The 15,146-nt window shown below is 24.6% G+C and overlaps 1 protein-coding gene across 2 annotated transcripts in view; it reads right to left on the reverse strand.

The window, feature by feature from the left end:
• LOC111627659 (mucin-6-like) overlaps positions 1-15,146 on the reverse strand; it is a 134,756-nt gene that overhangs the window by 18,443 nt on the left and 101,167 nt on the right. For both annotated transcript variants that reach the window (XM_023371258.1, XM_023371259.1), the window contains exon 3: positions 12,267-12,434. In XM_023371258.1, coding sequence (XP_023227026.1) covers positions 12,267-12,434 — 168 coding nt within the window. The remainder of the gene's footprint in view (positions 1-12,266; positions 12,435-15,146) is intronic.

The raw sequence follows: 15,146 nt of genomic DNA on the forward strand, positions 1-15,146 counted from the left end.
AGTGAGGTTTTACTTTATTTATATAACAAATAAAATGGTAAAGCCGTTTTTGGGATGAGACTATGTCTTGGAGAGTGCAAGCAATGCATGAACAAATCTCACACTTGTGCCTGTTTGTAGAAACAGTCTCAGCATGTCATATTTTCTTTTGACCCAGTTCTCTGTCCCCTGACTACTTACAAGTCTGGTTTATTTTATGTGTGCATGATTTGGGCACCAAATCTCTGCCAAATTGCAATGCCTGACATATACCCTTTCATATCTCTAAGATGTTGACATCAGCTGTTGACATCAGTACGATTTTAGAGACAAAATATAGTCTCGTCTCTAAAATCGTACTGATAAAAAATTACTTTATAATATTGTTAGTACTTAATGGAGTTTTTTTAATTGTTTATTATATTAATGGAATGGCTTTGCTTGGTGAATGATATTGCCTTAGGCACATATGAATAAAAAATAAAATTGTAAACTATTATTATAAACTTAAAAAACTGTCTTTCTTATGTTAAATTTTCAAAATAACTTAAAAACACATATAATTTTACTTTATGTATTTTATATTTGCAAATATTTTATGTTTCTAGTGCAAATTACTTATGCTAGAAAGATGAAATTACAATTTATCTTCTTCAGGCAAACAGAATACTTATGTTTTTAAGTATTTTGAAAAATTAGCACCAAAAATATAGTGCTAATGCCATATTTTCATGAATAATTACTATATTGAAGAAAAAACAAAACAAACCAAAAACTCCAGCAAAACAAAAAATATTTAATGATAAACATTTTTGATAACTTTAGCAATCATCATTAGGTTAAATATGTTTGAAAAAGAACACAGGTGAATCAAATGTTGTAATCTAAAAGAAAAGTCATCTGATTAGTTGATAATGTTACATGTAGTATTTATTGCTGAACTTCATATAGAGATATCCATGCTAGAGAAAGATTTTGTTTTTCCTTCAACATTGTTATCCAGTTTCTGTATTGTTTATATGCAATTACTATAGAAAAAGCTGTATAATTTACAAAATATACATTTTATTCATTTATAAAAATATTTCTTAAAATGTTTAAAATAAGCTTTCTTAAAATAAAAATTTCTTAAAAATAAATATGCATAACGTAATAAATAGTTACACATCACTATGAAAAAATATTTATTGATCCTCTATAAAAGTAATTTATATTACAAATTATTCAAAATATAACTACTATTACTGACAGACAAAAAATATAAACAACTAATAAAACAAAAAATTCATTGCCTTTTAAAAACAAAAATAAGTACAATTTTAAGAAAATAAACTTCTCATAAAAATGGATTAAATGCAACAATATGAAATGCACAGTTTTTTTTACTTAGAAGAAACAACAATACATAATTGCAAGATGTCATTTATTCAGTTTGAAATAAGATTTTAAAGCAGATTAATTCAAATATTTCAAATAGAATTTTAATCTTATTTCTGTAAGAAGGTATATACTTAAAGAAAAACTGATGAATGAAACAATAAAAATAACAAATTATATATATTTAAATATTTATATCTCTACCTGCATTACTATAATCAATTAATAAACTCCAAATACCTTTAAAATGCAGTCTGTTTTAAAAACTTATCAAACATTTTCGGTCAGATTAACAGACCTTCTTCAGGATTGAACTAACAGAATTTAAATTTGCCAAACGGAAATTCCAAAACGTTCTATAATCTTCTCATATCTGATGCTATTTTGTTTGATTCTCGAAAATTTATATTTTGCCCTTTTTCTCTGTATTTGTAAATGTGCCAGGCTTCTGCATATTTTAGATGTCTTCTATTTTCAATTGAATATGAGAAGATTATATAACATTTTGGAATTTCCGTTTGGCCAATTTAAATTCTGTTAATCTGACCGAAAACGTTCGATAAGTTTTTAAAATAGACTGCATTTTAAAGGTATTTGGAGTTTATTAATTGATACACTTAAATATTTTTAATAAATTGTTGGTGAATATTACACATGCATTTATCTATACAATCACTAAATCATGCAGTTTCTATTTGATATTAAATTGTTCTGAGGAAAAAAATACTTTAATCAATCAGATACAGCCAGAATTAATAAAATATTTCAGTATATAACAATTTAAAAACTACATAATTTAAAATAAATAAATAAATATATTTTACAAAAGAAACTACAAATTGCAGTAACAGAGAACAATAAGAAATGAATTACACTCTAGTAGAAATAAGCATTTTAGAATGGATACTGTGAGAAACTACAAAATCTTGACAGATAAAATGTGAAAATATCACAAGGGAGATCCAGAAAGAAACAACTAAAAAGAAATAGAGTAAATTTAAAAGAGCAGAGGGTTGGTTGTTGGAAAAAATAAAATACTGACAAAATAAGAATCTTAACTTGGGAAATCCAACCTAATTTGACAAATATTGAAGGGACTGATATTATTTTAGATCAAAAATTGTAGTGTTAAATCAGATTTTTAGGCAGTTAAACTTATTAGGTTTCACAATATTTAACAAATTATATAAATACTAAATATTTTAACTTGAAATAAATCAAATGTATTAAGTATAAAAATATTAATTTTTCAATTAAACTAAATTTTTGCTAGAATTAAAGACATCATCCAAAAATAATTATAGATTGATTAAAATTTACAATAATAGCATATTTTTCAAAATCTTAAATTAAATCTTGACTTCATCCAACATATTAATAAAAGTCATTTAGAAAATTTGTTCACTTTTACTTAATGTTATTAAAATAATATTTGGAAAAGAAAATTAAACAAAATTAATAGATTAATATTTTTTAATTAAATTGAATATTGGAAAATAATAATAGTCATAAAATATTGAAATTGTTTCAGAATTGAAAAATTTATTTTTATCAATAAATTGTATACACTGATTGAAATATTTTGTAAAATGTTAAATTGATATATGCAATAAATTGATGGAAATTTGCATTTTACATTATTAAATCTCAATTATTTGATTTTTAAAAAAAGCAAAACTAATGATAATGGTAAAAATTAAAATTTGTTTTAAGTTTTTCATTTTAAAATTTTAATTGAACAATATATTTAATTTTTGAATACATATGAAGTTAAAAAATATGAACAGAACTTTCAAAAACAACATAAAGTTTAATAAAAATACAAAAGTCAACAATATCTTCAAAAATTTCAGATGTTTATTTTGATGGTACTTTGTGTTTTTATTAGAGTTGAAGTTTTTTTTTCACTTTAAGAGTTAATATAAAATGTAAATCAAAATAGCTGAAGGCAAAATTAATTCTTTATTTTAAGTTATGGAATTTGTAAGCAACAAATTATGATTATTTCAATTATGCTGCTTTAAAGAATTTTTACAATAAATATTAAATAAAAATGAAAAATGTTATATATGCAGTGTTGCATGGATTGTAATAAATTATTTTAAAACTGCATTAAATAAATTGTTAATTTTAGAATCATATAAGAAAATAAATATTTAAGGAAGATAATAGTAAGTTTGTATAAATTTGTAACAAATAAATTATTTATCATCAATAATGATACAAAAACTTGTCAATATCTAAAATGTATTCTTTATTAAAATAAATCTATAATTCATAATATTTCAAGTTCTATTACTGGAAAACTAATAAAATTTAAGTTTCTTTAAAGCTTAAATTGTTAAAAATAAATATATTATTTTTAACAATTTAAATTTTTCAGATATAGCACAATTTATTTCAATTTTACAATGAAAATCTTACATTCTTGACTCAAAAACTTTTCATAATTAATATTCATAAGTAAAATACATTAATTTAAATACTTTAATAAGCAAAATACTAAAATATAAACAAATATTATATAATAAAATATTTTAAAATAAAAATATATTTTTTGACATTAAAAATAATTTTTTAAACAATTAAAATTCTCTAATATTTTAAAAGTGAATTTTGGAGGAAACTATAACGAAGAATTAATTTTTTTAATTAAAAATATTTTTTTTAAATCTTAAAATGTATTTAAAATTTTATACTGGGAAAGCAAGAAAAACATTAAAGTTTTAATTAAATAAGTTCAGGAAATATATTCTCAATCATGCATCTACTAAATAGCCCATTTTACTTCTGGAAAATTTAAATTATAAAACTATTAACTGCTATGAATAAAATTTAAGTTACAAGAAGAATTATAAGAAAACAGTTAAAATATGTTGCTTTTTTCATTATCTTTTTTCTATAATTTTTTTTGGAATTTTTTACAATATAGTTCACTCATAAAAATCTCATAATGCAAAGACCTGAGAATATACTCTAACCAATAATAAGTGAATTAAAACTAAATAAAATAATGTTTTCTATTTATGAATATAATTTTTATTTTAGATTTCATTTTAAATAGAATTTCTATTTTTTATAGAAATAAAAAAATAAATATTAAAATTTCAGAAAAAACTCATTATACTAAATACAATAAATTTTTATAAAAAAAATAACAGTATGATAAATAATTCTAATATAATAACTATTTATATAATAATAATATACTGTAAATAATAACTAAACTTACTAATATGTACTAAAACTTAATTTTATAACTTTCCAAATGTCATTGCTTTTATTTTAACAAAACATGAAACAAAAGTTATAACTTTTTATTTTCTTTACTGATATGAACAGCTGCTTTTCCAAAATATAGTTATTTTTTATTTTGCTTTACTAAATCATTGTTATTAATAACTTATTAAACTAATATAAATTTTATTTTTATATGCTTTAATTTTATTATTTTACTATTCATTCTGAAAGGATATCTTTGTTGTTGTTCCAAGTAGTGGAGAAGCAATTGCCGAATTTGTTGTTAACTTTGAAAATGAACTATACCATATATAAACTGTTTTTGAAAAAAAAAATTTAATATTTAATAAATACAAAAGAAATAAAAAACTTTTTGCACATTGATAACAAACTGATATTATTTAAATTTTGGTCAATGCTAAATTTGTATAGTGGTACACACACACTGGAAACTGTGAACAAATTTTAAAATAAACACTTGAGCTGATATTACTAAAAAAATATTATAAATTTAATGAGAAAATATAAAGCATATTATAGAAATTGTTTAAGCAAATGTTTTTTGCTTGATTACTCAAGCTTCTTCAGACAATAGAACAAGGATTCAAAATAGAATATATTTTTAAATATCATATAGAAGAGCAAGGAGACAATGGGTCCTTCAGCTTCCTAAATGTAAGAATAACTAGATCAAATTCAATAAATACATATAACCAACTAAGCCTGAATTATTCTAAAGATTAAATGATAAAACTGGATTAGCTATTGGGCTAGAATCTAATTAATTAATTTATTTATTTGTGTGTGTGTGTGTGTGTGTGTGTGTGTGTGTGTGTGTGTGTGTGTGTGTAGTAAAAACTCTAGTTGGCTGAGAACCGTGGATGCCCATGGGTGTGAAATTGTTTCCAGTCAGCACAGTGAGTGATTTGTGATATCTTAAATTAATTAGTCTGGAGGTGAAGATTGAAGATTTTGATAGTGTAATCAGCAATGAATCTGCACAGGTTTACTGTGCAGATGCATTAAAGTCTTGTACCAGATCAAACTTTATTTTTGTCAAAATAGTCTAAATCAGAGGTAGGCAATCATTCAGCAGAGTTGTGCTGAACCAAAGTTATAGTATTATTCCAAGTATTCTAATTTTGTTATATATATATATATATTACAAAATGGTCTGGTCTGGTTATAATAGACTTCAAAAATAATTTTGAAGTTAAGTTGTTATTGAATTACGTTATTACATGTGAAGTGCATACACAACATGCAGATGGTGACATGGATTGTAAACACATGCTTGTATATTTATATTACAGCACAAGTGATAAGTTTTTAATGTACCATGGCCTACACTGATATATGACTTCCATTTAAATGTGTAATTAATAATTAAAACATAATTGGGCCTTAATTTGAAAAAATTGTAGACCTATAAATTCCCACTGTCATCCATTCATCTGTCCTTCTTTAATCTCAAGAATGGAGTTAGATACATGAAAGTCAAGACCACATATAGAAAGCTTAGGGGCAGAAGGCCTGATTAACTATACAGTGGTACCTCGGTATATGTCTGCTTTAGAATATGTCCAATTCAGAATATGTCCTGTTTGGACGAAACAAATTTTGCTCAGTATACGACTTTTGTTCGATATACGACTTAATTCAATTATACACGCCATCTATGAACGAGTAGCACTATCAGTGTACTAGACCAGACTAGACGTTTGCGATGCCACAGTTTATAACTTTGTTAAATTTCTTCTGATTTTAATTTGTAAGTAAAATTTTATTATTTTTATTAATCATGAATTGCAAAAAGGCAAATGAAAAGCAACAGAAAACTGAAAAAATGACTAGAATCACAATGGAACTGGAAAAAGAGATTGTTGAGAAATATGAAGGTGGCATGCATGTTTGAGATTTAACTGTTGCATACCGTATTCCGAGAATGACGATATCGACAATTGTGAAAAATAAAGACATTATTAAATCTGCTAACGTTGCAAAAGGAGTTAAGGAGAATTTGATTTGATTTGATTTTGACTTAATGATTTAAATAATATAATACAATATACTGTAATAACTTTAAGAATCTATAATAAAATTTATTTTTTATTAATGTGCTCAGTGTTTAAATTATTTTACAACCCAATTAATATACCATATCAAGAGGGTTTTTTTTTACATGAGAATGGATTAATCATTTTTACATTACTTCTTATGGGAAAGATTGGTTTGGTATATGTCCTATTAGGTAAAAGTCCAAACATCAGGAACTGATTAAGGTCGTATACTGAGGTTCCACTGTATATGAACTTCTGTGCAAAACGAAAGTCATGTTATTTCAATTCAAAACTTTTCCTCTGAAAAAAGTTAAGATAGATAACTAACATGACTCAATTGCTAACAGAAAAGTATGACATAAAGGTACAAAGACTAGGGTTTCTCACTTTCTGGTTCTTTGCTTATCCCAAGATTTCGGAAAAAAGTGAACTACTGTATTTCCCGGGATCCTGGGAAATCCCAGGATATAATTAATTATTTTTAAGATATGAAATAAATCTTGAAATTGAATGATATAATTATTTTTCATTTTTTTAAGTATTTAATACATTCTGCAACCTCCAAAATAATAATAATTAATAATGCTGTGTAAAATATGTATTAAAATTACCTTTGAATTACATAGAAATTTTCACAAGTAGAAAAATTTATTAAAGTTTGTTAAAAACTGCTTACAAAAAAAAAAAAAAAAACTTAGATCAAACTTCTAACTTAGAAGGTATTTTTGTTTTTTAAATAAAACATAATACAAGATATTATTGTAAATTTTTATAAGATTTTAAAAAGCAAAGAGAGTCAATACTCCAATCACTCAATCTGATTTTTATTTTAGTAATGAAAAGTCCTACTACCGAGAATGCCCTTTCCAATTCAATTGATGAGGGTGGAATCGTCTTTAATGCATTTAAGAGAAGACAGATGTTACGTGTTTTTCACCTGAATCTTCAAAGATTTCTAGTTTGTTTTCGAGATGCGTTGCAGTACTTCTTTTGCTATCTAGTATTCTTGATTTGTCTACCTCAGCTGCTTTAATAGCAGCATCAAGCTCATAGCCCAATAATTCTTTTGTTTGGTTCTAATAATCAGGTTTATGAAGAAAAACTTCCCACTTGAATACTTCATACTCATTTGTATCCTTGCTCAATTTGCACAACCTTACATAATGCAGTTATTGAAGCTACTGGGCATGGTTAAAAATTAAGACAGCACCAGCGCAATTATTCAAGATATTACAGATTCTGACAAGTAAAGAATTTTCAGAGTTCCGCCATAAATAGGCTACATATTGATTATTAACAATCTGACACACCATAACATGCAAAAATTTAAAAAACTAATAAGCAGGCTTAAAATTAATAAATACAGTAATACCTCGACTTATGCAAACCCGGAGTTACGCGATTTTCAAATCTCGTCGATTCGTCTTTTGTTTGAGCGCCACACAACTCTTGATTACTCATTCCCCCCCATACTATTGTTCAGCTTACATGTTCGGACGTGTTGCATGGAATCGACACATAACTACAATTTATTTTGTGTTATTTATTTCTGTATTTGTTATATCTACGGAGACTCGAGAGACTATATGCTGATTTCTTGTAACAATCAACAAATCAAAAGACGAGATAAGATTAACGAAAACATTTATTACCTTACGTACACCTGACTTGGATTTTACACAAATTAAGAAATTATACCCCGACTTACGCGAATTCGACTTATGCTGTTATTGCTCAGTCCCACCTATCGCGTAAGTTTGGGGTATTACTGTACAAATATATTCTGATAGTTTGTGAGTTAATTATACTTTCTATTTGCAAAATTTCCTCAATCTAAACACAAAATAAATAAAAAATGAACTTTTTAAGAAATTTGTAGGATTTTCCAGAATGAAAAGAATTTCCCAGGTTACAAAAACAGCCAGGATCCCAGAATCCAATTAGAGAAATCCTAGACAAGACTCTACAGTACTAATTTGAGGTGGAGAGCATGTGTTTTTTAAAACTAAATAAATTAAAAATATGATTAAAAATTGCAGCCTAGCATTGTGACAATGTCACAATAAATAAATGCTTGTTTTTACTACATATCCATTCAATCAGAGTGCCACTAAAATCATCCCAAAGTGCCATGTTTAGCATGCATGCCATAGGTAGCTGACCCCTGGTCTAACTTATTTTATTTAATTCATAAAATTAATATAATCATTAATTTAATACAAGATAGCAACTTAACTACCTATCTTTAATCCAAATTACTTAGTAACTGTGAAATTAAGTCAAGTTTTAGTCTTTTATATATTTTGGTTTTGATCAATCAAATACAGTCTAACAGAATTTATGTTAAACATATACTTAATAAAATTAAATTCTTCAAGAACACTTTTAGAATAGAACAATATTAGTATTAACATTAATATCATTAAACTGAATTTATACCTTATTCCCGTCCTATATAATGATGTAAACTATCTTAATTTTGGATGTAAAAGCCAATCATATTATAAATTGATTTATTACTGTTTCAACATAATAAAATCTATATTGTAATGTGTGTAATATGACACATATCAAAATTCTGTCACACCATTTCTTAATCAAATTTTAAGTTAAAAAACTATTCTGAAGATATAATGAATACTGGTACACTTAGTAACATTTATAGTAGAAATTTACAAAGTAATAAATTACAATACAATTTATAATTCTGCTGAATTAGAATTAGATAATTAGAATAATTCTGTAGATCTAAAATTATAAATTGTAATACAACTTACAACTCTAAATTACAAACTATATTATAAATATAATTATGAATTATGTATTATATTATAATGCAATTAACAATTCATTGTCAATGCCATCTGACCATTTCTACTAAAACTATCCATTAATTGTTCAAGCACAATGAAAAAGCAAACATGAAAAGGTATAATAAAAATATATATTGCATTTAATAAAATATGTAAAAATTAAGTTTTCAGGGAAGATGCTATGGTATCAATGCCTTTCTTAAAAATTTATAAGGGCAAATAAATAGCATAGACCAGGGATGGCAAACCTTTTTGAGCCTGTATGCCATATTATAAGCATACTTAGCCTTAAAGATGTTATGCATACTAAGATTTTAGACTTTAAATAATGATATTTAAAGAAATTAAACAAATACACTTTAATTAGAATAAATGCAAAAAAGCTGATTGAAAAAGGATAATTGGGTGATAAACCAAAAGGATGATTGAAAAAGACATATGATAAATCAAAGTGATATGATACTTTACATGCCAGATTATTTCCCATTACATGCCACATCAAGCACATATGCCATAAGTTTGCCATCCCTGGCATAGACTAAAAGCAAGGTAGTAAAAATTTGTAACTATTTTTTTTATATTCTCTGAAAATTGTCTTCCCTATGTTGTACAGAATGTATAAAAGACAATTTTTCGAACAAAAAAATAAAGAAATAACTTAATTTCAGTCACTTGAATGTTAAACAATATATAAGAAATACTTTTCCATATATAGTAATATAAAATGGAGCAAGAGAAAATGTAAGAAATAATAAAATAATTCTTAAATAAAAAAGTTAAATTTAAAAACTCATGCCAAGCTTTATATAATTTCTGGATACTAATTCACTGAGTTCAGCATTAATAAAGTTCCTTAGTATTAACAGAAGCACTTTCAACATTTGTATCCAGAAACTAATTCTTAAATATATGAACATTCTCCAATAGATGTGGCTACAATTAACATGTAGTAAATAAAGTTTTATTAAGCAAATACAGTCGACCCCCCTATAAGATCATTGATTTTTCCGTTTTATCTGAATTACATGTTGTACGAGTCACTTAGATTTTACAAATACATGTGCCGGGCTGTGAACGGCTCACATATTTGTAAAATCTAAGTGACTCGTACAACATGTAATTCAGATAAAACGGAAAAATCAATGATCTTATAGGATCTTATAATATCTTATACTGTAATCTGTTAAAGTTATTAGCAATATTTAAAGTATTTATTGCCTGAGTAGAAATGACATCTATTATTCGAATGATGCTGTAATTTGCATATAAAAAACATCTGTACTGTACATGCAAACAACATCATCACCTTGGTGGCTGAAATTGAATCTAATTTATTAGAACAACTAAAGGGATAATTTTGTTTCACAAAATTATCTCTTTAGTTGTTCTAATAAATTTTCCTCCAAATTTCACATCAATTTTTTTATTGGATCCCAAGCTAGATAATACTGATGTTTATAATTATCTAGTATCGATCAATATATATATTAACAGATGATAAATATACTATATTAAATAATTTCTTTATAGTGTAGCACTGATAAATTTTATTTCAATAAATGAAAGGCCTAGAGCCAGAACTACGTAAGTCATTTTATTGACTTTGTTGGATATAAACAAAATTAAAACTTTAAAATTGCCAGTAAATCTTAGTTGCTGTTGGATTTAAACAGTGTCATTATAATGTTAAGAATATAACTCAGACATTTTAAATACAGTAGAGCGTCGATTTTCCGAAAGTCAATCATCCGAAAGAATTCCAGTCGGCAAATTTAAATTTTTGCCAGTGCTGTGGCACTTCAATCTTTGGCTATGTCTTGGGCTACTCAAATATTTTACGTTTTTGATACTAAATTAACATCTGAAGTATAATTTTTTATTATTTTTATATTTTTCAATATATTTATTTTGTTTGTACAAAATAAAAAAATAATTTTTAATGATACAATAGTCTTTGTTCATCGATGAAAATTCAACGCGAAGTGACACGCAACGGATAAAAATTTCGACATTGGATACGTTAAACTATTTTTTCGTACGTAAATCGGTTATCCGAAATATCAGTTATCCGGACAACCCCAGTCCCCAATTGATTCGGAAAATCGACACTCTACTGTATAAGTATTTTCAGAAAGTTTTAATGAATAATAGACTTTTCAATGAGAGCAGGAAGAATGAAAATGTGAACAAATTTTTATATTCAAGTTTACTTATTTTTTGCTCTGCCTAAAATTTCTATAGTAATATTTCTGAAATATTACTATAAAAATGAGAAATTTTAAAAAATAAAATAACCTCTGTTATTTTATTTAAAAAAAATTTGAGATCATGACATACAAATAATACAAATAACTTTTATTTCTTTGTTCAATGTAGAATTTACATCTATATGTATTTTTTTATTGTAACTACTTTATATTAATTTTGTGTCACACTATCATTTGTTCTCATAAAAGCTTTTGAATGAGTTGTTCAAACCTTTCCATGTTTTACCTTCTGTGCTTAATAAATATTTGTTTTCATTTTATAATTTGAAAATGTTATTGGTAATACTAAAACATGTTTGAAAAATCTATTTTTTTATTTTTGTATTTAATTTTTAATATTGTATTTTTATGTTTTATGTTTCTTATATATCCATTATAATCATTTGATAGTCTTGTTATATATATAGTAATTGAATTATTATTCTTATTTAAATGTTGTGTTGAAATGGTTGTTTTAAAGTTAGCAACAGAAATTGTATGTATTTTATTTAGCAATAATTTTTCATTTTAACTACATATGATTAACTTACCAGCATATGGATGAGGAGGACGTCCATAAGGTGGCACTCGAGGCACAAAACGTCTATTTGGTTCTTGATCATTGGTTTGTAATCCCAACATAGCTCGACAAGATGGTGCATCATGTGAAGTTAACCTCCAAGCAATACCACTTACAGTAATTAAAACAATACCAACCCCTAAAAAAATAAATTATTATTAGTACAGTTGCAAGAATAATTAATTAGAAATATTTTAAAATGTATATATAGTTCATTATCAGATATACAAAGCCATATTATCAAATATTATAATGTTTGTTATTTATGTTACATAAATTTTTGTTGTTAATTTTTATTATTTTTGTGAATTTAATTTTTATTTAATTTTTGTGAATTACTAAACTATAATTTAATATATTGTTGATTTATTAAAATAAAAATTATAAGATACCCATAACAATTAGAAGAGAAATTAGTCTGTAACTTATTAGTGTGTTTATGCCACAAAATCAAGAAATTTCATTCTTGGTGGAGGCATTATATATTAAAATATTTAATGAGTGCAATGCTTCCATGTTCAAAATTTCAAATATTTTCAAATATAAAGCCATGCTATTGCTTCCACAGAAATATACTCTTTCAAACATTTAAACTATCCAACCAAAGCAGTCCAATTTGAATTTGATTCATTTTAGAACAGCATAAACTGAAAAAGTTTGAGTTGTTTGTGAGCAAAAGTGCTTTTAAAAATACCGGTACTGTAATTATTTTACTGCTGTATATATTTTAAACAAACTGCTTAATATCATGAATTATTTTTGGTAAATTTTCTGGTATTTTGAGGAAATAGTATTAATATAAAATATTTATTATAATTTGACTTTAAGAAATTCATTTTTAAATAATTAAAATCACTAAATTACTATTATTATCATCAAGCATAAGCATTGACATTTAAAACTAAAGCATATTTTATATGATTATTTGTTCTCATATATAAAAAAATTGAAAAGAAAAACATTTTTTAATTATACATATTTATATTAATTTATATTATTATATTGAAATTCTACGCAGTACAATATGCACACACACATACAATATCAACAAAAAGTATTATTACTATTTGCTTTAAATCTTGTGCAAACAATTATAAATATATAAATATAGCAATATAGAATCAAAAACATTCAACTTTAACTGTATAAATATTATTATTATTATATTTTTGATACATTCAATGAATATTATTTAAATGTTTTTTATATATATTAATATAACTATGTGAAGAATTTTATTTACTGTAATATTTCTGTACACTAATGTTAAATTTTTATATTTTATTTTATGCTTTATTATTTATCAGTTATTTAAAAAAAATTGAATGTATTACTTAAACAATGTTTCAATTATTATTCTGATAAAATTATTTTTAAATAATAAAGTGATTGGAATAGATGCTCTATTAAAAGCATATAGTTTCATAAATACAATTGATTTTTGTATTAAAATTTCATTTTGCTTTAAGTAATAATAAGCAAATATATATATGTAGTTAAAATCTGGTAATTAATTAAATTCTAATCATAGTAGAATAAGTTTTATATATTAGACAGAAACAACTATTTAAAATATATATTATTATTATCCACATTATGTATGATAAGTAATCACAGCAAATAATTTGATTAATTTTAATTACAAAATACATTCAAATAGATATATCAACAAACATGAAAGTTTTAACATTGTGGCTATAAAAATTATTATAACTATACAAATTACAACTTTTTAAAATTGTCATTTTTACAAAATACTTAATATTGCTTGGTACTAGAGAATAATGATAAGCCATAATGGCTGTATTTATAATCTATAATTATTATAATTAGAGAAGTATCAAAACTAAAGTATTCAATTACAGTTAACAGGCAATATTTTCAATACATAAAAGTTCTGCTATTTTAATTCTTATTATAAATTGTTTCTTTTTCAAATTTTTAAAAATTAATTAACATTAAACATTAGCATTACTTTGTTCAAACAAGTTTAATAATCAGCATATCAGGAGATATGATCAATGGAGAATATAATCCAATCCATTATCATTTCTCAAGAGAGGAAAGCATCCAAATAGATCAATGCCAAAAAGTGTCAAAGAGTATTGTGATTGGTAGAATTGGTTGTAATTTTCCAGTGAGTAATTACAGCAGCTGTTTTTGTCACTAACAATCATGACAGTATCAAATGTACCAACAAATTTTCCTCTGTATTTCTGACAATAATAGCATTGGTTAACATGATAGAATGAATGAACAAATCCAATATGCCAATATTGGTTGAATTATAGCTTTCTAGGAGAATGGTTGCTTTTAGGGAAACTATGAAATAGCAAAATGTCAAAAGTTTCTAATTAACTTTAAGTACAATTTGTATAGAAAGATGTCCTGCAGTTAAAGCAGAACACATTCCATGAATACTACACATTACAAATGATTATAGGAAAGTGCACTGAACGACAGAGTTACCTTTTAAACAACATTTCAAAGGTTTGGTTAAGTTCCAAAATACAAATGTCAGATTAATTATTATTGTAAGAAAGTAAGAAATAAAGTAAGTTTCAAAATGAGATCTAGGCCTATCTATTTTAATCTTATTTAAAAGTAATATAATAATATATTAATTTGTTTGTATAAACTTAACAAAAAAAATATATAATCTTATTAAATTTTATTTTCTTTGTGTCAAAATTCTATTTACTTCTTTAAACAAATATTGAAATAAATTGCTGTGAAATAACTAGAAATAAATTTTTCTAATTATTTCAATAATTTTTGAACATATAGAATAACAAGTATCTATACATGGAATATTAATTTTTTATGGAATAATGCATTTAAGATAAGACAG

The sequence above is a fragment of the Centruroides sculpturatus genome, unplaced genomic scaffold (genome assembly GCF_000671375.1).
Source record: "Centruroides sculpturatus isolate CEXI.00-Female unplaced genomic scaffold, Cexi_2.0 scaffold255, whole genome shotgun sequence".
Lineage (NCBI taxonomy): Eukaryota > Metazoa > Arthropoda > Arachnida > Scorpiones > Buthidae > Centruroides > Centruroides sculpturatus.